The following is a 23,263-nucleotide window of genomic DNA, read 5'->3' on the forward strand; positions in this document are numbered from 1 at the left end:
GGGGAGTAATTTTGCATTGCAGTCAGTCGCCCTAAAAGTTCCTGAATGTGGACTCTTAATAGTTCACAATAATGAAATATAGCCATAATATCAATCTCATACAAACAAAATAAAGCAGAATAAAAATAGTTTTACAGTTAACAGCCCATATTTACATATAAAAATATAACAAAGGAACATTTAACATATCAGGTCAATGTGTGTCTGTGCTTAGGTCACTTCCTGACACACACACACACACACACACACACACACACACACGCCCAAATGCATCCAAACATGAACACACACGCTTAAAAACCTGTACATGCGTACACACACCAGCAAACATACATGCATACTTTGTGTGTGTGTTTTTTTTTAACTGATTTTGATCCTCCTCTAAATGTGTTCCATTTATGGTTTGCATCAACACCTGAAGTCCTGAAAAAACTAAAAAAAAAACAAACAACCAAAATCCAAAAGTTTAAATCTGCACTGCTTTTGCTGAGTATTCATGGTCTCCAAATGACCTCATGGACCCATCAACATCCTCTGTTACTTTTCCTTCATCGACTCCTGTTCTTTTTCCTCTTAGCATCCCTCCTCACCATTCTGTCTGTTTGCCAAACACCACAACTCTACTCATCCTGTCCTCTCTCTTCTCTCCCTCCCACGCTCCATTCTTCTCCAGGCCATTAAGAGCTATCATGAAGCTAATTGCCTGTTTGATGAACTCTCCATGGACCTGGAACTCAAGGCTTTTAGCCGTCTGAGCTTAAGAGGAGAGGCGAATGAGACATTAGGGATATACAATGCAGTATGGGTGTGTAATGTGCCTTGTGTCGGCTCTTTTTGATGGTTAGGTCATTTTTAGTGCTGTTTGGATCAGTTTTAGACCTTTTGCCTTTACCTGTAACTAACCGATATTATTCGAAGTTTTGTCCAGGGAGGCAGGAGCTAATGAAATTTTCAATCCAATTTCAGTAACAGAAAATGAAATTGTGATTGAAGCTCAGGTCCAGCTCTAGGGTATTAAATACTGCTATTTTGTCAAAGCCACTGGTGTCTCATACATACGTAGAATGTTTGCTTTGGTGGTACTCCTGTCGTACATCCTGGCTTCACATGAACGCTGGCCTCAGTACTCCAGGTAAGCCTGTTTTTTCAAGGGGTATTTTCAAACCTAACCACTCCTAACCAGGAAGTGAAAGAACAAAGTGAGTGGAAATTGCACCAATCAAACAAAGAGCAAAGCCCCAGACTGAAGATCAGAACATGCTGTCTCCTGGCTGACACACTCCTGGTTAACAAGCGGCCGTTATTCTCAGCATTGAGTGTGACCTCCAAAGGTGCGTAAAGGCACTGGGCCCAAAGCAACCCTCCTGCATATCTGTGCAACAGCAGCTTCTGGCAAAAGCACAGCATTTGATACCCTAGGATGAGGATTCATTGGTATATCAACCTTTAGGGCCCCGCTAGCACTTTTAACTTTTTACCTTATTAGCTTCTTTGTGTGTCCTTTTCTTCTGCCAAGTAGTCAACAGCTTTTTAGGTTATAGGACGCAATGTCTCCCTATGTTAACCCAAGAATTTGCTTTTAAGTGCTAAAACACTTAATGGATTATATAGACGAATGGTTCATTAAGAATATGGTTTTCAAAACCCTCCAAGCATTTGGATCATCTGGAAGTTCAGAAATGGCATTTGATTTCAGAATGGGTAGAGAACTGATGGGTGGGGTGGGGGGTGTTTATGTGTAGTAGTGGAGTAGAGGATTGTGAAGGAGGTGGGTCAGAGGAGGGAGCGAGGGAGGTTGGCGACAGGCTGGCTTCAGGAGGAAACCCGACCAGACCCTCAGAGCTCCAGCGAAGCAGGACTGCTAAAAATAACACAAGGCAGGGTTCTTCTGCTGATAAAACAACAAACACACAGGCTCATACACAGGTTGTTGCACAGTAGGAGGACACACACAGACGGACACGCACGCACGCTGCCTCACAATAGATGCATCCTCCCTCTGGTTAAATAATCCCCCAATGAGCTCTAGGCTCACAGGGAAAACATTGTCCATCTACCTCACAGTGCTTTTCGTTTACAAATGAGCTTAATAACATTGAAATTCACACCATTTGTTACAGTGAATGGTCCCTTTTTGGTGTCAAACTGTTGTCACAGGTGTCGTTCATCTCACTTTATATCTTGGTGCTTTGCTGAGTCTCAGTAAGATGTTCACCTCAGTACAACACTGGTTTCCTCGTTCATCTTTAACGTTTTTTCAAAGTTCTGAATCTCGTTGTAGTTTTAACCTCCATCTCTCACACTTCTTCTGATCAGGTCAGAATCTGTTTGCAAAGTCCATATGCAGGCTTCTTTCCTTTGTGAGCGATTCCTTTGCAAAGAATTAGCACAGAGAGTGGCAAAGGGTTGAGAAGGGAGGAGATTCAATAATAAATAAATACATTTTAACATGCCGAGATTGCACCATAGAAAGCATGTTTTTTTTGTTTTGTTTTGCCTTGTTTTTTGTCTTGGTGTCTTGGTTAAGGTTTAAGGATCGGTCCAGCAAAGCAAAACAGCTTCTTATTCTTCAACATAGGCATTAATTCTCCAACATAAGCAGGCACATTAAAGCTTTGGTCCCTCCTGAGTTGGAGAAATAAAGGTACGTTAGGTGAACAACTTGGTTGTTTGGTTGGTTGGGTGATTGGTTGGCTTGTCATATGTAGGTAGTTGGGTCACAATGGCACTGTCGTCATGATGTCAACCGAGGGACCGTTGATTGGTGACAGCATTGCTTTTGGCCACATCTGAGGGGAAATTCATTTACTTGGCCCTCATTCAAGCCTGTCATAACGGTTTCTCCAGAGCTTTGCTGCGGAGCGAGGGATGGCAAGGATTAGGGTTGGAATTGGAAATCTTGCGGCACACAGTGTTGGTGTTGCTGCACCTGCAGCCGGGCCGCGTAGCCCGGTCGTGGGCACACCGGCACAGAGCAAGGCACAGCCTGGCAGGGGGGTAGCAGCAAAGGCAGGGCAGACATAGCGCCAGCAGTCCCATTGTGCTCCAGCGGGCACAGGCATGGGCTGGAGCACAGGAACATGGCTGGTCAGCACAGTTATCTTCATCATCCTGGGCAGAGCAGTGATAGAATAAACCTTTAACACAGCACAAGCATGTGCCATACTCCACGGCATTCTCAGCAGAACACAGACAGCGTTGTCCACAGGCCCAGCAAGAAGGCAGGCGGCGTGGGGCGCAGCACTCTTGACATTTACAGCGGCCACACCTCTCACAGATGAACTGATGGAGACTGAGTTCAGCCTCATCTTCCGCCAGGCGTTTACCAAAAGAATCAGGCTTCAGGTCCCCTTTAGGCTGTGAATGGACCACCGAACCTAAGCCAGAGTGAGATGGTGTCAAACCTGCCAGTAGCCGCTGGTCTGAGGTGGCACTTGTTCGTGACATAGAAGAGCTTATGGTACTGGAACGGCTCAAATGGGAAAGATGAGTGTGCTGCTGTTGACTTTGGCTGCGGGACATGGCTGAGGGGAAGGAAGGCTGGGGGTGATGGATGTATGCACCGTGAGGGTAATGGTCATCGTGGACCAAAAAGAATCCAGACTGCGTTGCAGGTTCCAGTGCCACGGGCCGCTCCACATAGTCATTGTTAGCCCGAATGGCACGTATCTGGTCAAGCGACAGCACTGAGTCCAGCTCCATCCTGAAGGAATGAGTAGAGTCCATCCTGGTCAGCCTGCTGGATGGCACCAGGGTTGGAAGCCGGGTCTGGGGCAAAGTGCTCCCGGTGCTCAAGGCACATCAGATAAACCTGCAAACACAAAGAAAGGAAGCAATAGTGATTATTGGTTCTAATTTTTCATAAAATTCTGGGTTATAACATCTCTCTCTGAGATACATAAGAACTATTTTTAACTATCAGGAGTGACTTTAGTAAAATGCATCAATAAAAACATGTAATTGGAAATTTTAAGCCACTTCTACACATGGTAGATAAGGCTTTGGTATTGGGTTGGCATTCAACATTCTACATTCAATTTATACCAGGCATATTTTCTGTAATCACAATTATATTAACTAATAAACCTTTCATTTTTGTATATGTCAGATGTTGTTGCTTCATTTTTATGAAGTCAAAGAATGATTTCTTTTGAGTGTATGGTGTATATTTAGTGTTATGTGGAGAAAAATGTTGTGAAAAGCAAACAGTAGCCTGCATGTTGCTCTCCAAAACTTTAAGAAGCATTTGATCAGGGATGGATTTTGGCTGCAAAACCTCCACACAACCATCAACCGTGTCATCATGACCGCTGAGGCGCTCCACTGCTCAAGCTAACACTATTATTAGCCTGCCAGAGCCAAAGAGACACAACCATGAGGTTCACACTGTAATTTAACATCTGTTGAGCACAGCTGCTGATGCCATGGAGGAATCCCACCTGCAGACAGAGGCTGGCAGTGTGGCCAAGCACTTGAGCAACAGAGAAATGGCTTTAAAAATGGTTTAATTGATATATATATATATATATATATATATATATATATATATTAATCATTTGTCTCTGATTGGCTCAACTCTGCCAGCTAAAGATTTTAGACTGATTTATTGAGGTACATTTTCACTGAGCAAAATATCTCACCATAAAAATACTTTATTTCAGAAAACCATCTGATAAAAATAAAGTAGGCTACTCTGAGTTTCGGTCTGTGGTTCCAATCAAGCAGCAACCACAGCGAAATGCTGAGGCCAGTGCAGAGATACTTAAAGACATGTATTTCCTTAAAAGCTACCAATATATGCCAGTAAGTAGCTTATAAAAATTATCTGCTTTCCTGTAACAGTTTCTTTACAAACTATTTTCAGAGGAAGCACTTTCTAGAAACAAGGTTCTTGTGTATGTAAATTATGTGAGCTATTTGGAGCACCACTAATAAACCTTGTTTATCCTCATGCACATTTTTTTTTGCATAGGTTCACTCCAGTGGACCGGTTTTACCTCATTTAAACCATCAGCTTTTAGATTTACAGTTATTGCTTCAGTTCATTGAAATTTGTGGGTATTTGTTTATGCGCAGCTCTCATAAGGTCCTGCCACAGGATTTCAGCCAGGCTGAGGTCTGGACCTTGACTGGGATCATAGTCCTTTCTCAAACTTTAGCTGTCAGACAGATGAACTCACATTTGACTCTTGAATAGTATAAAGAGGTGTTCATGATGAACGCAGTGACTCAAAGTGCCCTGGTCCTGTGGCTGCAAAATAAGCCAAATCTTCATCTTTTTATCACAGTGTTTGAAAGTTGCTATGAGGTGTTCAGTGTTTGGTTTTCTCCAAATGTATTTCTTATGGCCAGAGATTTCCACATTGGTCCAGTAAGTCCAAAGAACGTTGTTCTAGACGTTTTGTGGTTTGTTCAGATGTAACTTTAGAGAGAAGAGGCTTTTTTCATGGCAACAGCTTTAAATAAGGCATACAGACTCTTTCTCTAGTTTCACTGTTATGAATTTAACATTTTAAATGCTAACTGAGGCCTGTAGAGCCTGAGATACAACTCGCTGGATTTTAGTACTTTATCAAAGTGTTGGACAATCTGACCTTGGGATAAATTTGATGGGACATACACTCCTGAACGCTTGAAAACAGGAAAATGTCTGAACATCTCCTTTTATAGAGGTACAGTTAATCAAGCCTATTTGAACAGAAGCACCTGGCTGCTAGTTACCCTTTTATTTCCAATGGAAACTGTAAAGCACTGGTAGGCAACTCCAGGCCTCGAGTGCCGGTGTCCTGCAGGTTTTAGATCTCACCCTGGGTCAACACACCTGAGTCAAATGATTAGTTCATTACCAGGCCTCTGGAGAACTTCAAGACATGTTGAGGAGGTAATTTAGCCATTTGAATCAGCTGTGTTGGATCAAGGACACATCTAAAACCTGCAGGACGGAGGCCTTGAGCTCTGGAGTTGCCTATCAGTGCTATAAAAGGTCTTACAGGACGGGATAGAATTAATTTCACGTGACTGTGTATTGTATTTGTGATAACATAATGCATTTTTTGGGCAGCACGGTGGCACAGTGGTTAGCACTGTTGCCTCACAGCAAGAAGGTCCTGAGTTCAATTCCACCATCAGGCCGGGGTCTTTCTGTGTGGAGTTTGCATGTTCTCCCCGTGTTTGCGTGGGTTCTCTCCGGGTACTCCGGCTTCCTCCCACCGTCCAAAGACATGCAGCTTGTGGGGATAGGTTAATTGGATAATCCAAATTGCCACTAGGTGTGAATGTGCGAGTGAATGTGAATGGTTGTCTGTCCCTGTGTGTTGGCCCTGCGACAGACTGGCGACCTGTCCAGGGTGTACCCCGCCTTTCGCCCTATGACAGCTGGGATAGGCTCCAGCGCCCCCCGCGACCCTGAAAAGGATAAGCGGAAGCGAATGGATGGATAATGCATTTTTTGTTAAGGCTTTCTTCTTTAAAAATTTAGAGTGGCCCTACAACCAGTAGGATGTAAGAGTGGAAGGAACAGATTAGCAACTATCAAGGTAAGAGTAAGGGAGGTGTCTGCCATTAAATAAATCCTTTATGTCCTCTTGAATTAAAGAATAAAAATATGAAATGTGACTGGGTAATCTTTGGAGGGTGTTAATATATCTGGTTATCCTGCCCAAGTAAAGTCTGTATGGGAAACACTGGTATAAAATGACATGCATTGTGTTGCATACGCATTCAAATGCTGAGTAAGCCACTTCTTTAAAAGTTAACGTGCATTTGCTTGGAAGTGCAGTAAATGCATGATTATACTATATTAAATTAAAATGTCTGAATATAGATTAATATGCCACTGATTTGATTTCCTGTTTGAACATCAGAGACAGAACGCTGTTGCTTAATTTAGAGAAAAAATGCTCGGTTCTTTGTGTTTGTTTGTGATAAAGCAAGCAGCCAACATATATATCCACACACACACATACACACACACACAGCTATATCCTCACAGAGAAATGGCAGTCTTGCCAAGTGGCCAACGGGGAGAGATCACTGGCTCACTCCTCACATGGGGCCGGCCCTCTTAGAGAGTAATGAGGCCAAATGGAAATGCGTTTAAAGCAGCTCAGATCATGAGATTAGATAGAGCATGGAGGTAAGAGGAAGCAGAAGCAAATGTGTCTCTTTAGCTCCATCCATATGCATCTAGACTTATTTCAAAAATGTTTCCTCTATTAGTGTTCACTCTTCTGCCAAAGCAAAAGAAACACTGGAGATTCTTTTCTTTGGTTTTTGAAAAAGAAAACAATGCATTAAACATTTTCACGAGCCTCAGATGTTGTGTTATTGTGTTATTCTGCTGGATTCTAGCAGGTTAATTATTATTAGCTGATTCTGGAATTGCAGTATTGTCCTGCAGATGTTAGACATGGGTGGTCGGCTGGGATTATACTTGTTGGGAATTGTTCTGCTTTCATACTCAAATGTATTAAAGACACTGAGGCATGGTCATGTCTATGCAGCTCAAAGATGCCCCTAAAATTCTGTCTCCCTGTATTAATGGCATCTTTTCCCCAAAAACTAGTCAATTATCTTTAGAGGACTGCATTATGGATTTGTTTGTTGAGATGAGGAAAGTCTGTTTGATGCATGACTTCACACTTGTTCTGCCAAAAAATAAATAAATAAAAATTAAAAAGTCAGACTTAACTGAATGCCACTCATTGAGACACATATTGCCAGATGAACAGCTGATGGAAATTTATCAAACATATGAAAGCCATAATGGCATAACACAGCACTGGTGTTGCAAATAAGGCAAGATGGGAAAATTCTGGAAGAAAGTAACTGATTGTGGGAAAGTTTATGTATTTTACCACTATTACAGTAAGAGCATTCGTGTCTGCCGCTGTCCAAGTTTCAGCAGATGTGGAAAAAACTTTAATTTATGGTAGATGAAAGTAAAATTATTTTATGAATTAAATATTCTGTGATAATAGGCTACACAACCTTTTGCACTTACTTTAATTGCAGTAGCACGTGATGCTTTCTTTTTAAATAATGGTCCAAAAACCTAAATGATTCAGTCTACTGCCATGCCTCTCTCATAAGCAGTAGACCGCTTGAATCAGACTGCGAAATATCTCATCAGGATCTCTCATTTTAGCCAGAAAAATATGTTAAATAATTGCAAATGTTTTGGGAGTTTTTTTGTACTGTTTTGAGTGCCCAAAAGTTAAATAAAAAGGAGTAAAAAAGAGAAGTGGATACTGAAAAAGGCAGTGCAGACACAGTAATGGAAGAGCAAACAGATGTAGGGATGATAGGATGGTTGAAACCCAAGAATGGCAATCCATCACTGTGAGAGCAGGAGAGGTGATTAGCAAGAATACAAAATACACTTCCTGTCCTCCGTGCCAGGAGACACCTTTGAGCAAACAGCAAACTGTGGCAGCCTGAACAGAATGGTGCCCAACCCTCTGGCTTTTCTATATAGCCCCCCCCCCCCCCCCCCCCCCCCGCCCTGCTTCCAGAAATCCAGCCATAAAGCAGCAGATAAGGAGGGCCAGGTTGTTTGGATGAGGATGCATTTTCAAATTAGTCTGAGGAGAGAGAAGAGGACCTGGTGACTAATCTCATCACAGAGCAGTGGCCGTGGCTCGCTTATACTCTGCTCGCCTATCACACCATCTAATTGTTAAAAAAGAAGAGGCCTGCCAACTATTTCCATGACCTCATATTATTTACTCTTTCTGGTCGTGCCTACTATTGCCCCCCTCTAATATGACATACTTACAGCAAGTAAAATCAGAAGGCTTGAAACTATAGAGTTTGAATGTAGAGTTACTGTAGGACATTTTCAACAAATTCGACAAGCAGTTGAACGACTCACGATTTTCAGAATGGATTTCTTTTCTCTGTTGCATGATATTGTTAGGTTGTAGACAAAGAAACAATTAAAAACAAGAGTTTATTTCAGAACTAAAACTTTGTCCAAAGCTTCTATTTTATGATTAAATTCCACCATAGACTGATGTTTATTGCTGCGATGAAGACTGATGGAAATCTTAGTGAAGTAAATAAGCAGCTCTACAGGTAAGCATACACTTTTAATACAATTATTGTTTCTAGGAAGATTAGAGAGGAAAATATTGTCTGTTTTAAAGGCCCTGGTATCATAATCAACACATGGCCTTTATGCATGCAATCAGCCACTCTGATTGGCTGAGCTGAGATTTCCTGTTGTTTTCAGTTGTGATGCTCAAGCTGTGTCCCAGTTCAGGGTCTGCACGCTTGAAGTACGCGCACTACGGTGCGTACTATAAGTACGACAAGTGCGGAAGTGAGAGGCTTGTGAAATGGGACGGTATACGCTTCGTCGCGCTGTTCAGGTTGCCTAGCAACCACGATACTAACCGCGAGACACGTTACATACAGCTTTGTTTGACAGAAATGAAGGAGAAAAATGTTTTGTTGGTCATTCATTTTTGTCATGACATCACTTTGATTAGCTGAGTATCTGAGGCTGAGACCACGGGACTGTAAAACATGATTGTTGGGCTTCATTTCTGTGCTGAACAGTCATTTAAGATTAGTTAGTAAATAACAATTAGTTAATGTTGTTCATGAGACTAAAGTCATCTCACTGTGGTAATGTAAATATAATATGGCCAATATTATAGTATTGTCAGATTATTATCAGATAGATAGATAGATAGATAGATAGATATCACTGACTTTCAGCTTGTTGTGTTTGTTTCACAAATTTGTGTTAACTGCAAGAACCTAAACCCACGGACTTGGAGACAGGGGAACATGGGGGAATGCAAAACACTAATGAATTTTAGAGTTTCAGGACTCTATAGCAGCGCGCTGCATCACATCTTTCATCAAACACTTTGCTATTCTAGTAAATTTAGAATAATTGAAAATTTGGATCACATGCTTTCCTGATATTTCGTGATCCTAAATAAGATGGATGTTCCTGGGTAACTTGATGCACATTTGCGGCTTATACTGAACTTCCATGGCAAGAAGCACCGTAATTGTTTTATAATCTATCTGGTTCAGAGTAGAACGGGGATTGGGGATTTTTGTGAAAATTGTGCTCGGCAGCATAAGAACAGGATAAGAACAAGTATCATTGTGGACATAGGGACAGAAAAACAATCAACAGGAACAGGAGACGGACAGAGAGGGTTAACAGTATGAATACGCGGTTTGTTTTGGCACGTTTTTGTTTCTTTCCTTTTCTTTTACCATGATGAATTCTCCAAACATTGCATAAGTAACATAAACAATGGATGTCAATGAAGCAAACCAGCCTAAAAGAAAACAGTCATAGGGAGCTGTTGTTTCAAGAGGCCGTCAGCGGTAACCTGAGGATGGACCTCTGTGCTAGGGGAGTATCAGTAATGACTGAGCCTGTGCCCTGGGACACACACACACACACACACACACACTCCTCTATCACACATTTCTACAAAAACGCACACCACACACTGATCTACACTGCTGCCCAGTCGTTTCTCATACTGCCATGTTTAAACTTCAGTGCAGTCTATCTGTATCATTGATACACATAAAACAGGAATTCATATTTTTTTCTTTTATTGCCTCATATGTTTTCATGGTTGTGATGTAGGTAATCACACAGGAAGGTTTTTTCATATCTTTAAACCTTCATATACCAGGAAGCAGGAAGTCTGTGTTTTTCTCAGTGCAATTAGACATGAAGCAAAGACTCGCTGCTGCGAGTTACATTATCCAAGCAGCGTTTTATCAACTAAGTCAGAAACACTAAAGTCATCACTTTTTGTCCAGGTGACAGCCATCCATTAGAGAACAGGACAGTAGACAATGATAACAATACTATAACATAAGCTTATTTGTTTGAAACCTCTAAATATTATCATTAACAGTTGGCATATTGTACTTCTGGCATTGGGTTTAAGAGCTGACCATCACTGTTTGGATGCGGTCTATGCTAAGTGCGCTTCCAGAGTTTTATAAACTCTGAAAAAAAGTGTTTAATGTTGAAAACCCATTTGCTTCATAAAATCAAGAGGAAAAAGAAACTTGTAATTAGTCCTGATTCCTTGTCTGCCCGCTGACTCTCTGACTTCCGCTGAGTCTGGGCTCGACCTGCTGATGGTCGATGGAGTTTAATGGATAAGGCTTTGTTGCATCTCCCCCTAGATGACATCATGGTTTCTGGCTATTTTAGAACTGACTGCAGTGACCCTTTGCCTCGAAATGAGGAGGGGTTGCCCTCTCCTCACGTCTCCTTTACTTTCTTCTACTTCCTTCTGTCATATCTTCCCCTATCTTCTCTGCTCCTCTCGCTCCCAAATGTCACCTTCACTGCAATCCCTCCACCTTCTCTTTCATCCTCTCACTGCTCTCCTGTCCTTGTTACTCCTTTAACGTTTTGCGAGGTGTTAGAAATTGTCTTTCATGAAAGATGCTATCAAGCGCTGACTGTTGTGGTAAACAATCTGTTAGTTTACATAAATACATTTTGGGAAATTATCCTTTTTTTCAGCAGAGAAGATCAATATTGATTTAATGTTTGTGCCAATATGCCACTGAGCCTGAATATAAGAAGGGAAACCTCCAACTCCAAACAGGGGCATGGCCAGGATTTTAAGCTACATCCACACTGGAAGCAGTTCAGACCAACATGGCAAACAGAGACCATAGAAAGACATACATATAGATATTTGGCAACTTCAGGCAACTATGGGGGAACTACTTGCTGGGGATGTGAAGTGAGCGTGACCCAAGATAAACTTTTCTCAACTTTTGGGCAAGTGACTGAAGCAACTACCAGTGAGTTTAAAGAAAGCCACTGATAGTAATGTGTGCAGGTAGTAAATACAGTAAAGTGACCAGCAGTCAGGTTCAACGCGATTAACAACTCGTGTGGCCAGAACTTCAGAAGTACAGGGATCAAGAGTCGGCCCCACGTTTCAGAGAGAAATAAAACTACACTTGGTAAAAGTGTTAAAAAAAAAATATGTGTGTATATATATATATATATATATATATATATATATATATATATATATATATATATATATATATGTGTGTACTTAAAAAAAACCTTTTGGGAGGCTCAAATCACACATATTGAAATAATGAATTCTGTGCTTAAATCATGAATTGTACAATAAATTATGTATTTGCAAATTCATTTTTTAATTATTTTATTTATTCAAGCATTACTACAGTAATTTATTATTTAATAATAAAATTTTAAATAAAAACACTATTTTTAAATCTATTTTTCAAAATGAATCATTAATCCATCAATAAATACTTCAAATCGAAAATGATTTTACAAAAAAAGAATGAAACTCAATTAAAAAACATTTTTAAATTCCAAATTAAAAAACTAATTTTCAAAATCATTTTTAAAAAACAATTTGAAAAAGAAAAATAATTAAATGGTTTCCAGAATCAAAGATTTATTTCTGACATTTAAAATGGCAATTCCACTCCTCATTTGAAAATCCATTTCCCTTTCCTGTCAGCTCACGGATTAGCTATTATATTAGCTATTGGATTAACTATTGGATTAGCTATTGTGCAGACAATATGGAGAATTTTAATTACATTTAATGCTTTTTTTTTCTTTTTTTTTTACTTCTACTTCTGTCTTCTTAGAAACAAGAATCACCCACATTATGAGTGTGGACAAGCATTTTGTGTCCCCAACTCACACACCTACACCGTGGAGGTTAGCATATAGGTCTGCACGGTGCCTGTGGGATACCATTGCAGTGCCATGCTTAGACCATTAATCCCATGCTGTCTTTGTTACTTTTCCTACTATTGAGCTGCCTGATTTCCCAGTGTAAAACTTGGAGCTATTTTAACACAAGAAAAATAATCTATAACTACAGAAAACCTTCAATATTGAAATATGATTTGATCTATGAAAAAATAATGATGGACTGTAAAGCTTCTAATTGCCACAGACCTCTCATTTGAATGCACCGATATACTTCTAGGCAAATAAGTTACATATTCATGTACTTTGCTGTTGTATGTAAAGACTTTGGACTCATAATGGAGCACTACAATACCCAACTGTACTAGATATAGATTTTAATCCATTCTGCTCAAATTCCAGCTGTATGTACATGCGTGTTTGGCCAATCAGGCACTAAGACCCAGGGGCCTTCCTCTTGATGCCCTCCGGGAGCGCAGCAGGATTGAATGACAATAAACTGGATGAGATACCGGATGTGCCGAATCTGACCCCAACGGAAAGACTGAAATAGACACTGCAGACCAGCAAGTCCAGGCAGAGGGGGTGGGACAGGAGGGGAAGCAGCAAAAGAGGAAGGGAAGAGACAGCGCATGAGTAAGGGATGGTGAAATTAGTAATCATAAAAATGAAAGTGGTGGAGATTTGTTTCAGGAGCTGCACATAAGTTACACTTTTTTTCTTTTTCCTGACACATAATTTATGTAAAACTAAGTTATAGACGGCCAATAACATGAACTGTTATCTTGAGAAATCAGTATGTTTTTTTAAAAAGTACCAATGGATGAAATAGTGATCGCTTATAGGCTACTGTTCATATTACGGTACATGGCAGGCTGCCATCTTGATCTGCACCATTAAGTGTACAATTCTGCCCACTATAGATTTAGCTGTAGGCACGAATATGGATCAATGGATGACGTTTGGAGTTGGAACTAAATAGTTCGAGCGTTGCTGATTTGGATTTGAGTTTACTGTCGTGATTTTTAGGTACATTTTAGACGTTATAAAGGCTCTACCACAGTACCCATAAGAGCTTTTCTGGTTCAGACCAGTTAAGTTACTTCCTAATAAGAACTTTACGTTCAATAATGTTATTTTCACGCCTACACCCCTGAAACTGTCTAGAAATAGTCAGCTGGTTAGACAAGATATTAAAGTAGACCAATTATGCTTTTCCTTGTTTTATCTGATAGAAGTTGCATCACAAATGATGGATCCTCAACAAAAACGTAGTCAATATTTCTAATAATGAGGTTAGGATTAAGCCCTGTGAGCCTAAAGGTCAGACTTCACACTGCTCTATATGTTTCTTCAACTTTTCAGTCTTTGTGATGTCAAACAAACTTTCAGCTCCTTTGTACAAAGTCTGAGCGATGTCTGATTTTATGGTGACAATATTAATCTTGACTGTTTGGATGGACTGCTTCTTCTTTGTGCTACACCTTAGTGAGGACAACTTCAATGTCCCGACCTCTAAGTTCACACGTGAAAGTGGCTAGCAGTGGATTTACTAATAGATTGTGTGACTTAGAGGCCCAGAAGGAGAAAAAAAGATTGATTTAAGACTAAACAAGTTAGAAGAAATGTGTGAGAACGAGCAGTACTTCATTAACAGTAACAAAGGGGACGCAGTCTAAACATCATGAAAGTATGATAAGAATGCACATTTCTCACATGTGTTGTCAGCAGAGACAAATGAAACCTTGATACCGACTCGATCAGCATTGTTTTTCTCATCAAATACTTCAGCGTGCAACAAAATTAACCAACTATACTCAAAAAGTATCCCATGCCGGCATGTTCTTCTCAGTCTGACCACCTATTGTCATTTAAAATTGCTCTATGTGGCTTTATTACCACTTTGGCCTTCCAATCAATCTATTGACCTTCAAGGAGAGGTCAAAGGTCAAATGTGACATGATTTTTTTAAATCTTTATCCTGCACTTTCTATATCTTGGCAATACACACCACACTTGTAAGACCTATAGTTATAAGGATTTTTTTTTTGTTTTTAGTTGTTAAAGTTGACATTGACGACCTTTGTGGATTAAATGGATTGTTAACATGACCCCACTCTACACCTGCATGCACTCACATGCATGCATGCAAACATTACCAAAAACATAGCAACTTAGTGGAGGCAATAAATACCAACCAAGTGGTGACATTTGTGCTGAACGCTTAAAAAGCCCAGCTTGTCTTTGTGATTCGAGTTGCATGCTCTACCAAACTGGTTTAGGGGTATGAGAGAGTATAAAAGTATGCAAGTAGTTTTCCTAATGGAGAAAAACACTTCTTTCACTTTCTGTAAAAGTACCATATTTGAGTGTTTGTATTAATACATTTTTTTATGTATATTTCCTGTACTCCGGTCAGTTTAGTTTTCTTAAATCAGTGGTTTCCAAATTCTAGCTTCTTGTACAAACATCGTTGGTGTTATACAATCTGTGATTTGAAGTTTAAGGACAACTAAAGACTGAATAACATCAACCACATGAGGCCTGAAACACGAACGCGACGGTAAAGATTCACACCTGTTGCTTGTTTCACACTCTCGTAGTACCATAGATTTGAAGCAAATTATCAGCTTTCTCATTTTATTCTGTTATATGTTATATAATATATATTTTGAATATTTTATTTGTTCTTTTATAACAAAAGGGAAAAGTTACGAGATTGTGACTAGTTATCTTAGACGTAGAGCCAAATGTGATGTTTGATTGTTCGGAGTAAGCAAGCGACAACAGTCCAGAGAAGCCAGTGGAAAATTCAGATCACATTAAGCGTTTTATTAGAAAATCCTGAGAATATATTTGTAAAGAGCTTTAATTTAAAAGGAAAATGGACTTCTTTAAGCAAAAGAAGTCCATTTTCCATCTTTTTTCAAGCCCTAAAGACTACTGAGATATTACGAGCATATAAGCAACATTATGTATTTCTTTCTGAAGGTAAATAAAAGAAATATACATTTAAAGAGGGAACTAGTGGCATCTTTTTACTGTTATTGTCATAAAAAGTATAAAATTCAAATCTAAACTGTATGACATCACTGGATTGACTATTTGGAGGATTTTGTTTGGGGAAAATAAAACTCCTGTAAATATGTTTGACTTTTCTGATGACTGCCTTACAGTCAGGTGACATCTGATGACCTTATGCACAGTTAGCACAAGTTTGTGTTTGATTTGATTGAATCTTCCCAAAATCTGATAAGTTTGTGGTTCTCTAGTTTATTAGGAAGTGTATTAGCTCCTGTTGCGTTCCATCTCCATCCATCCCATCCCTATCTTCAAACATCTTATCATTCTTTTTTGTCTCGTCATAGTTTTCCTCTACAATCCATCCATCCTTTCATGGTCAGCCCCTCTGCCTAGCATTGCCACTCCTCTAATCCCATTCACTTTCTTTTTCTTTCATGCTATCCCATCGGTCCATCCCATCAGTTTCTCATCCACCCACCCCTCCAGTCCCACCCCAGCGGAGATGGGTATTGACATTCTGCATCCGACCTTGAGGACAATCAATCCCAACCCCACATGTCCCCGTCGCAGTTCCCCGCACACACATACTGGTTAAACGTACCGAGACTGATGTTAACATGCAGAAACAGTTGGCTAATATGATTATAGTACACCATTGCATTTGGTTGTTTGATCGCACCTCCCGGTGATTTAAAAGCGTTTGATTAAAGTCACCAGACCTTGTGCAGTAGTTGTTATTGTTTCAAAACATAAATATAAAAGTCAAAATTGACAACAAAGATTCAGTACGGCTAAATGACTGAATGGAGCCACCTTTTGCTTGTTTTACATGTGTAATATGTATTTATAGAGAGTACAGATTCAAGAGTAAAACCCATCTCTTCCTGACTGTTTCTCCAGCAGCCAAGACAAACACAAGAAAGAGAGGAAGGGACAAGACCCGATCTTTTGGAAAAAAAAATGTTGCAAACATAGTAGGGCAGTGATCAGTGAATTTGACCATTGGTTATCAAGGAGCTGGCTTGCAGTTGATGTTAGGTTCATGTGCACTGAGGCTTTGAAAAGTTCTGATGCCGTTTTACCACGTCAAGAGATGAAATCGACAGGAAATGATGATTTTCAGCTGGATTTACATGAAGATCAGAAGGTTGCCTTGATGTTCTGCAAACTTTTTGGTTTCATTTTGAAAAAGCGAGACTTCATTTTTGGAAAATTTTGATTTTTTTTTTTTTTTTGGTAGGTGCTACTCAAACTCCCACTGTATTACAATAAACTTATCAGTTAATCATATAAAGAACTTTTGAGTATAGAGATGGTTGAGCTTGAAAATTTGCAACATAGTGAACAGCTTATTTTCATTTAAGCAAGTGAGTCAGAACAGGGTCTTTATTTAGAGAACCCAGAAAAAGAACTTAAATGAATTTAACTAAAATGATGCCCAAGTATGAAGTACAAAAAACCTGCAAAGCTGGAAAAAAACTTAATCCGTAATCACTGATTTCAATAAAAAAGAAATTAATGAAAATATCAATTTCATGCAAATCATTAATAGTCCATCAGCAGATCAGATGGCAACAGGATGAATTTATGCTTACCTCCGATTGGTGCGAGATCCATTCTGCAGCAGTGAGCTGGGGCGTCCTGGTTGTCTGTGTGTATGTATGATTTATAGATGTGTCTATATGTCTGTGAAATTTGAGTTGATGTACTTTTTTATTAGTTTTTTTAATATTTTAATTAAACTCACTTTATTGTACAGCAGGGAGTTATTTTCTCCTCTCCAGTTAATTTTATAAGATTACTGAACTCCTGCTGTCCTAAGGGTGTGTGCCTGAGGGTGACAAAGAGGCTGGGAGGATGCTCTTCCCCAGCACGACGCGCCCTCCTCCTCCTCCTCTTCCCGGAGCTTTTTCCCAGAGCACCACGATCGTGGTGCTGTCCTCCTGAGGTCACCTCCTCCTCCACCTCCTCAAAAAAGCCCAACCATTCCTTTCACACACACAGCAAAGAAGGGCTCCACTCTCTCTGTCCAAGGCATTCAAGTTACCACTGAGCCTTCTGATGCACAGTCTCAAAAGCAGGCACAGTTTTGGCGCTTGTAAATTTTCTCAGTTTTCACGGACAGAAAATTGTCCTCTGCTGCAGGAGAGAGAAATGGGAATATCTCCACGGAGAGCGGAAGGAGCAAAGTGAAATATCTGCAGCTCAGTTCTTTTGGTTGCAAAAATAAACGGTGATGAGAAAAAAGTCTTAATTGAGAAACTGATCGCAGAACTTTATTTTTTATCTTGTGTTTCTCTTTGTGCTGTAGTTTCCTCTCCACTCTCCAAGAGATGAATGACTGAGAGCTGCATGCACTTTCTCTCACTCCCTCTCTCTCTGTCACACAGATACACAGTCCAGTTACCCCTCCTCCTCCCTTCCTCTCTAACTCCTCCCTCTCCCATCACTGAATTAAATTCAATTCTCTGCTGTCTGAACATGACAGAGCAGAACGCACTGTGTTAACTAATAAACAGGTGCTGATTCTTGATGTTTTTCTCTATCCGATGTAGCCCAAACCAGTTTAATTCAAAGTTTGCTCAGTGTTTCCAATGAGGAGTATAACATGAAGTGAATTTTGTGTAGTGGCTGCTGGGCTTAGTGCCACTTCTGCTTTTCATAATGTGATATAATTTGGCTCCAGATGGTTGGTTGGTTGGTTGTTTTGCAAACTACTTGGGTTTTTTTCTGATTTTAGATCAGTGCAATAGCACGTAAAAGCTGTCGATCTCACTCATGTGTAGACAGCCAACAGTAGGTTAACCAGTCCAGCTAACAAAGCAAGCATATGTCTTCACAAAATGACATTTTCTGTGTGGAGTTTGCATGTTCTCACCATGTGTGCATAGGTTTTCTCCTCCCTCACTCCAAAGACATGCAGTTAGTGAGGTTAGGTTAACTGGTGATTCTAAACTTCCCATAGGCATTAATGTGAGTATGAATGGTTGTCTGTCTCTCTGTGTTAGCCCTGTTACAAACTGGCAACCTGTCCAGGGTGTACCCCGGGTCACCCTGTGGCAACTGAAGTAGGCTCCAACCCTTCTACCTGCAGCTTTAAGCAGAAGAAGATGGATGGGTGAAACAAGAGTGATCTATATATTGTAGGGTAGAAATGCTACAGCATTAGAGTGGTAACCCCAACGATCCAAGAATCCCCTGGTGAGGAAGAACCCTTTTAACAGAACGAGAGACCTCTCGCAGAACATTAATAAGATACCATCTCTTAAGAGATGTATCCATTTGTTCTCAATACAACCATTACTTCCACTGATAACATTGTTGTAACACAGAATAATGGAATCCACATCCATTTAAGAGTATACTGCCTTCATACAAAGTAAAATGAATCTAGAAATTAGAGATTTAAGCATGTTTAGCTCTGTCTGAGCCGTCCGATTTCCTGTGTGTTCTCTATTCGCAAATAAAGAGCGTGGAAATGAACAAACTCTCATAGAGTTTTAAAAATTTCTAATTGCTAAAATCATCATAATTAGACATTTTTTATTATTAATTTTACAGCACTTCAGGTGGTCATTGACAGGTTGTGGATTTGAATCTTGCAGTCAGCTGGGAGCTGTCTGTGTGACGCTTACATGTTCCCCCTTTACCTGTAGTTTGCCCATGTTCCTCCGAAAGTCCAAAGACATCCATGGTGGATTCAGTTATTATTTTAAATTGGCCATAAGTGTGTATGTGTGTTGTTCTCTTTCTTCTTTAGCTTGTCTAGAGTGTACACCAACCCTGATCCTATGAAAAATAAGTTAGTATCCAGCATCACCCACAACCCAAAGCTGGATAACTGTTTAAGATCATGGAAGGACTGATGGGTACAAAAGTTCTCTTGTGCTTTGGGAAATCACACAACCTTTAATTCACTGAGGCGTCTGTGCCAAATTATTATGTTGGTAATTTTGACAATAAGTGCATCACGGACCCCCGTGTCATGACTGCTTCTCTGCTGTGAAGCTGGTAATGCAGTTTTCTAAATGAAAACATTTTAGGATTGTTAGGACTATAAATGTTACACAGAACTTAACCGTGGTCAATGGGGGGGGGGGGGGGGGGGGGGAAGGAAGACATTGAAATTCATTCATTCATTTGTTCCATTAGGACAAGTGACATCACTGACAATATGCAACATAACTGAAATATGAACCTCATCTTTTATGTGTGTGTGTGTGTGTGTGTGTGTGTGTGTGTGTGTGTGTATATGTTTGTGTGTGAGGATGCTCGTGCATCCATGTGTTCGTGTGTACGAGCTTTTTGTCTTTTTTTGGTCTGCGCCCTTACTCAGCAGGATCCTGGCTAGAGCAAGATGCACTGTGCAAGCATACAAGCGTGTAGTCCACACACGCACACACACATTAAGGTAACTGGACACTAGTCCCTAATGGGGGTGAGGGGAGCTCTGTTTCCTGTTGAGGAAACCATCTGAGATGAAACAAACTGCTGGTAGAGACGCTGAGGAGAGGGGGTAAAGACAAAGACAATTAGATTATCTAAAGGAAACCAAAACTACCTTCAATTAAGGCCCTTTCCTTTACCTAAAATCTAAAGAGTATTTTTCAATAAAAAATTGCCAAAAAAAAAAAAAAAAACACCTTATGGTAACTTAGAAGTGTGTTATGAAATGTACAAAAGGTCAGTATTCATATCATGTTTTGTTTGTGTTGAAGGTTAAAAATACAGCTTGAATATGGGAACAATTTACATTATGAAAATTGATGGCTGCCTGACAATAACTGGCCAGCTAAGATAAAACATAGCTGTCGTGGAGGGTCATCCACGACAGCTATGTTTTATCTTCCTTAGCCCTGAGTCAGATAGGCCTTGAGATAACTGAAAACTGTGTAGTCCCACACTAGTTGGTGACCGTTTGCAAAAGGTTGCTGGCTTTCACTGGGTGAAATCAGTTGCAAAGTGCTCCATCAAAGACCTTCTTGTGATTGCCTCAGCCACCTTTAGTATGCATGGAAGACAGCAGCCTGTCTGCAAAACTCACTAACTTTTAATTATCAAAATTTGTGTGATATTTAAAGCAATACTGGATGGGTTTTTTTGGTGACTGCAGCTTCCAGGTAGCAGCATTTAGTAATGCAAACAGAATGAAGGGCAATCTCCATCCTTTTTCGGTGAGCTACTGTCATTGGTGTTTCAAAGTGCAAATATATTGGTAACTTACCACATCAGTAACTTCAATCCACAGCTCACTCTTCCTGTCATATGGAGGGCAGCTAGTGAGCACTCCAGCAAAGCTCAGCTAAGCTTACTTTTTGGTTGCACATCACCAGCTTCTAGTATCTACTCCTCTGACCTCTGGGTTATTTCCATCTTTATCAAGAACAAGTTTCCTCCATATTCTGCAAAGTACTGGGTTTGGTAAAGCAGTTCTTGTTTTAGGCAATAAATCATTAATAGATGATGATGGTGGTAAATGCACGTTGTTGCTATATCACTGATATCATGAAATAAGAATTTTGATGAGATGAACAGTCATCAGTCAACAGCCATTTCTGATGTGCGTCTTATTCTTTCACAACCACTTAGTGAGTAGTTGGGGAGTATTTGCAGACAGATCACTGTCTTCCATGCAAACTAAAGGCTGCTGCTATTTCTGATGTCATGTTTTGAGATTGTATCCTGACATTGTTGTCAAACAAAATTTCCCAAAAAACTTCAACTTTTCTGCATAACTGAACTCATTTGTGTGGAAAATGTATAAAAGACAAATGAGAATCCATAGACACGGGCCTATACGTTCTTTTTATGTGTAGCAAATGCAAACTCTTCCTCGTCTAACATGAAAGTTGCATGCCAGCTGATGAAAATAACTACAAATGTGTGTGTGATAAAGAGGGGGAGAGATAGAAAGATGTTCTGGGTCATGCAGAGATCAATTCCAAATGGCCTGGTTTACAGCACACAGTTGACAAAGTCATTCATTTCTGCCGGCGCTCCACACTCTGGAGGCACTCTTTGTGATTGTGTGTGTGCGTGTGTGTGCGTGTGTGTGCGCGTGTGTGTGTGTGTGTGTGTACTTGTATCTCTGTATGATTTTTGTTATGTGTCACATTGTGCTGCAATAACAAATGCCTTCTGGATATGGAAGAGGCGTCCCACCCATGAAGCACATGGGTATCAACTTACACAACACATTACAGTATGTCTGTCACGTGAACAGAAGTGCACACACACACTCTTTCCTTTCACTGCTTTTATCTGAAGTGCCTGGCTGAACGGTCAGACAGGAAGCAAGGGGGAAATATCTCCTTACTTCTTATGCTTCAAGGTTAGTCTGAGAACTGCAGTGCTGACGGGTTTGATGAATCGATGTGAAATGACTGATGAGTCATTTTAGTGGTTTTGCTTGACATGGTTTTTAGTTAAAGGTGAGGAATGATGAAAGTTTGTAGAATAGTTAAACCACAGGCTGTAAAAAGAGTGCTGCCATGTGGTTCCCTGTGTGGTTTCCGAACATGTGTTTTGAACCCTGAAGTTTGGGTTTACCCTCCTTCATGGCAATGCCAAGTGCCAGAAATTCCAAATTTAGCTTATAAGGAAGGAAACTGGGTGGAGCTGAGATTAGACTTTTTATGACTATAGTAACCATCCTACTAAAAGATATGGATGGTTACATGGTCTTGCATTCTTCCCATCATCTTGATTTGATTTCCTTTACTCATAGTGTATCATCATCAGTTTGCTATCTCTATCTACCTTTGCATATATGTGTTGGTGTACAGTGCTGTACAAAGGCCTTGAGTTACCCCTTGTTTTGTCGTTATATTTTTCTTGGAAAAGAAAAACTAGGTGCAGTGATTTATTGAAAAAAAACTAAATACATTTTAACAAAAGTCTTAAAAGTCAGTAATTGGCATGACTACCTTTATTCATCACCCAGGCCTGAACTCTCTTATGCAAGCTTTCTTTTAACTTCTTTAAGTAGTCTTCAGGAATAATTCCACAGGTTTCTTTAAAGACTTTCAAAGCTCTTCTTTGGGTGTTTGTCTCCTTTTGTTCTGATGCTTGTCAAGATGATTTCACACTCCGTTAGTGTTTAGATCCAGGCTCTGGAAAGGTCAACCAATGCCTGATAGTGTTCTGTTTTTTTCTATCCAGGTATCCTTTTACTGTGTTGATGAAAAATGAAGCTGTGAATCAAATGCTTTCCAGAGGGAATTGTATGGTGGATGAAAACTGATGGTGCTTTTCTGCTTTTATAATTCCATCAGTTTTGATAAGATCCCCAACACCACTGGCTGAATGCAGTCACAAACCACGACACAGCCTCTACCATGTTTTACAGTTGACTGTAGACACCCACTCTTGTACCTCTCTCATGACCTCCTCCATAACATAGTGATGACAATTTCAACCCAAACTTGCACAAGTACTGGACTGATTCAGTCCAGTACTTGTGTGGCTGGAGAAGAGAAGATCTCAGATCTTCTCCTGATTGAAATTCTTTTTCCTGCCATGTAG

The 23,263-nt window shown here is 40.1% G+C and overlaps 1 protein-coding gene across 1 annotated transcript; it reads right to left on the reverse strand.

Annotated features, from left to right (window-relative positions):
* Nucleotides 1-239: 239 nt before the first annotated feature.
* Nucleotides 240-18,097, reverse strand: LOC113030852 (protein sprouty homolog 3). The gene is made up of 2 exons (XM_026182601.1): nucleotides 17,335-18,097; nucleotides 240-3,811 (listed from the first exon to the last, which is right to left on the reverse strand). The coding sequence occupies exon 2, from the start codon at nucleotides 3,724-3,726 to the stop codon at nucleotides 2,830-2,832; it is 897 nt and encodes a 298-aa protein (XP_026038386.1). The 5' UTR covers nucleotides 3,727-3,811; nucleotides 17,335-18,097; the 3' UTR covers nucleotides 240-2,829.
* Between the last annotated feature and the right edge of the window lie 5,166 nt (nucleotides 18,098-23,263).

This window comes from Astatotilapia calliptera, chromosome 10 (genome assembly GCF_900246225.1).
Source record: "Astatotilapia calliptera chromosome 10, fAstCal1.2, whole genome shotgun sequence".
NCBI classification, from domain to species: Eukaryota; Metazoa; Chordata; class Actinopteri; order Cichliformes; family Cichlidae; genus Astatotilapia; species Astatotilapia calliptera.

Coding starts and splice junctions, on each gene's coding strand:
- LOC113030852 (XM_026182601.1), bottom strand. CDS start 3,726: ATGGACTCTACTCATTCCTTCAGGATGGAGCTGGACTCAGTGCTGTCG.